Here is a 3,747-nt window from a genome sequence, read left to right on the forward strand (position 1 = left end):
AAATTTTTAAAATTAGCTAGACATGATGGATTGCATCTGTAGTCCTAGATACTGGGGAGACTGAGGCAAGAGGATCGCTTGAGCCCAGGAGTTCATGGTTACAGTGAGCTCTGATTATGCCACTACACTCCAGCCTGGGGCCTGTGCAACAGAGCAAGACCCTCTCTCTAAATTGAAAAAATAAAAAGGTATTTAAACATGAGTGTGAATGTTTACTACAAACAAGAAGATAACTTATGAAGTCTATTTGATTTAATGATATGTAGAACATATGGCAATATTAATGATAATTACTATCATGATAATAAATTACATGCCTGATTTTCCCCTCATTTGTTACATCTAAGGTCAACAGTTAATTCTCACCTCTTCCCTTGCAGCCTCTTTTCCATGCACAGTTTGGTGTGTTTGGTCAGTTTTTAAGAACTGAGACCATGTTTGGGCTAAATGAACATTTCCAAGTGGGATGAACCAAAACGTGGAGAGTGGAGCCACAGTTTGGGCACCTAAAAAGCTGCAGTCATCTCATGGTTGCAAGGGTAAAGAGTGTTGGAGAGAAAAGTGGTTCCTCCAGACTGCTTAATAGAAACACCCTCAAGGGCTCATATGTCATGAAAACTGTTCTTGCTCATCTTCACTTCTAGAAGTGACGGCTATTGCTGTTTGGGACTTTCCCTTCAGGCCTGCTTTATTTTCACCTTAGTTCACCTCTAGGATCACCTGAGAGTGGGTTGCCCCAGGAGAACAGGGACTGAGATTAGTCTTGGGTCCTGGGGCATGCTAGCGTGATGCTGATTATATAAGGATCTAGAAATCCTGAGCCCACAGCTTCATGGTATTTGAAGAAAGCCTGGAATCCATTCTCCACCAAACACTTTTGAGTGCCAAATAATTATTTTGTTCTCTAAATGAATAATAATGAAAATGAAGGTTTTGTTTCACTTAGAACACTTTTCCTTATTCACCCCGAATGTGGGATTTCTCATTATTTCTTGAGGAGCCCAATAATTTTCTATTTAGGACATCGATCTCCTCCTCTCTCCCAACACTGACACCTCACCCCATTCCTTTTCCTCCCCCTGTCTTTCAGGTACTCAGTGTGGAGAATGCTCTACTGGTTTCTATGGAAATCCAAGAATTTCAGGAGCACCTTGCCAACCATGTCCCTGCAACAACAATATAGATGTAACCGATCCAGAGTCCTGCAGCCGGGTAACAGGGGAGTGCCTTCGATGTTTGCACAACACTCAGGGTACAAACTGCCAGCTCTGCAAACCAGGTCACTATGGATCAGCCCTCAATCAGACCTGCAGAAGTAAGTCTGCAAAACTCCCGGGGTGAAATGTATCAGCTGAGTGACAGCTTGTAAGTGTCTTGTCAACTCTCCCATGCTCATTTCAGTTAGGCCAGTCCCAGCAGGCAAAAGCAGCACCTACCAGGTGACAGGGCTGTTGTACTGAACTCATCAACAGAAATTAGTGCAATGCAACCACTGGTATTCTCAGATGCAGCCACAATGTTCTCACTGGTGTTACTAGTTTGCCTTTTGTGTCTGTTGCCTGAAATACCTGTCCTCGTGGATTCAAAGCATTGTTTCTCAGAGTTTAGGCCGCAGTTGACCAGTGCCAGAGCAGTGGGGAGGTGAGGTGTATTAACATGCAAATTCCTAGGCTGTACTTCAGACCCACTGAGTCAGAATCTCTGGGAGTGAAGCCCAGGAATCTGCATTGTAACAAACTCGTCAAGTGACTGTAATGCATAAGTGAACCATTGTTTTCAAGTCATTTAAATAAATGGGACTTTCGTGAGTGGCATGAGGGAAAAATAAGATTTTTAGGCATCTTAACTGTGCGCTCTTCGCACAAGTTCCACCACATGAACTTGCCATTTGGGGAGATCGGAAACCATTAAATGGGTTCAACCTGCTTAGATTCTTCGGTAAATTCTTTACTATTATAAGGTGTTTGTTCTTTGAGCCCCTTGGAGAAATGATACATCCAGATCTAAAATTCTCTTTGTATGGTTTGCTAAATGCCAAATTTATCATTGAATTTACCTCTGATGATGGTTTTATCATCCCAGGATGCTCCTGCCATGCTTCTGGTGTGAGTCCCGCGGAGTGTCCCCCTGGTGGGGGAGCTTGCCTCTGTGACCCTGTCACTGGTGCATGCCCTTGTCTGCCGAATGTCACAGGTCTGGCCTGTGATCGTTGTGCTGATGGATACTGGAATCTGGTCCCTGGCAGAGGATGTCAGTCATGTGACTGTGACCCTAGGACCTCTCAAAGTAGCCACTGTGACCAGGCAAGATACTTTAAAACTTACTAGTGCACTCAGAGTAAGGACTGATAGTGAGACATGGTTTCTAAATGTGTAAAGAAAGTTTCTTTTATGTACTGTTGTTAATTAGTGCATTTAAACAGGATTGGCCTTGCAGGGGATGGAGTCAGCCTCTATCAAGGAATGAAAACCAAAAAAAGAGAATGAGCATCTCAAAGCTCAGCTTCGCCTACTTCAGTTTTCTCTCTGTGACTGAGGAAGTCAGAATTCATACACAATGGAACACAGACATCAACCTCACCTTTCACTATTTCATACGTGTAATCATAGGGAAGATCTAAGAAATAATCAGAAGAGATTATTAATCAGAATGAAAATAAACAGATACCTTCAAAACCCACAAGTCCATTTAAAAAACTGAGCTGTTGTTTCCTATTGCTCACCAATGGCTTTACATATGGGTAAAATAAGAAGTCTTCTTGACTTGTAGACTGGCATCATGTAGGCATGTGTACCAGGATCAAATCTTCAATGTTTCATATACAACTAATACTACATAGATAGATGCATGTGTGATTTTTCAGTCAATAAACCAGTGAGCACAGAATTTTTAATAAGGATAACATCACTTGTGGGAAAAAAACTATTTGTTAACATCATGCCTAGTTTTTTTGGCAGTTGTTTTGGTTTTTGTCTTTTGGCTTAATCTATTCTTTGAAATAATTTTCACATTAATAGAGTTTGGGGGGAAAAGGGTAAAAACAATGACAAGAAATGTTAGAAAAAGCCAAATTCACAATATAGGGATCAGGATTTAATTGGAATGAAAATGCAAATTTAAGTAACTGGAGTCTTTTCAATTAGTAAGCATGGCTCACCTCCTATTTCAGCTCCACTATTTAACCTATTATTCAAAGGTCAAATCTTTTGAAGGTAGTTCTTATATGTAGAATGTGTTTTTCCTTCTCTTCTTTTCCTTTCTCTCCAATCCTCATCCACCAATCCACATAAACACCATACTTTTTTTTTGAGACAAGAGTCTTGCTCTGTCACCCAGGCCTAAGTGCAGTGGCATGATCTTGGCTCACTGCAACCTCCGCCTCCTGGGTTCAAGCAATTCTCCTGCCTCCTCCTGAGTAGCTGGGATTACAGGCGCCCGCCACCATGCCCTGCTAATTTTTGTATTCTTAGTAGAGACAGGGTTTCACCATGTTGGCCAGGCTGGTCTCAAACTCCTGATCTCAAGTGATCTGCCCACCTCGGCCTCCCAGAGTGCTGGGATTACAGGCATGAGCCACGACGCCCAGCCCCCACAACATACCTTTTTAAAAATGAGCTTTTTGTTTCAGAATACATTTGTGAAGTTGTAAAGGTAGAACAGAGAAAATAAACACCATACCCAGTTTCTTCTATTATTAACACCTTATATTAATTTAATAACATTTGTCACTATTAATGAATCAATATT

The 3,747-nt window shown here is 41.6% G+C and overlaps 1 protein-coding gene across 1 annotated transcript in view; it reads left to right on the forward strand.

Annotated features, from left to right (window-relative positions):
* Nucleotides 1-3,747, forward strand: part of LAMB4 (laminin, beta 4) — a 128,739-nt gene that overhangs the window by 71,012 nt on the left and 53,980 nt on the right. The window contains exons 22-24 of the mRNA XM_011986387.1: nt 1,091-1,315; nt 2,083-2,326; nt 2,410-2,597. Of these exons, the coding sequence (XP_011841777.1) occupies nt 1,091-1,315; nt 2,083-2,326; nt 2,410-2,597 (657 nt within the window). The remainder of the gene's footprint in view (nt 1-1,090; nt 1,316-2,082; nt 2,327-2,409; nt 2,598-3,747) is intronic.

Source organism: Mandrillus leucophaeus, unplaced genomic scaffold (assembly GCF_000951045.1).
Source record: "Mandrillus leucophaeus isolate KB7577 unplaced genomic scaffold, Mleu.le_1.0 Scaffold298, whole genome shotgun sequence".
Lineage (NCBI taxonomy): Eukaryota > Metazoa > Chordata > Mammalia > Primates > Cercopithecidae > Mandrillus > Mandrillus leucophaeus.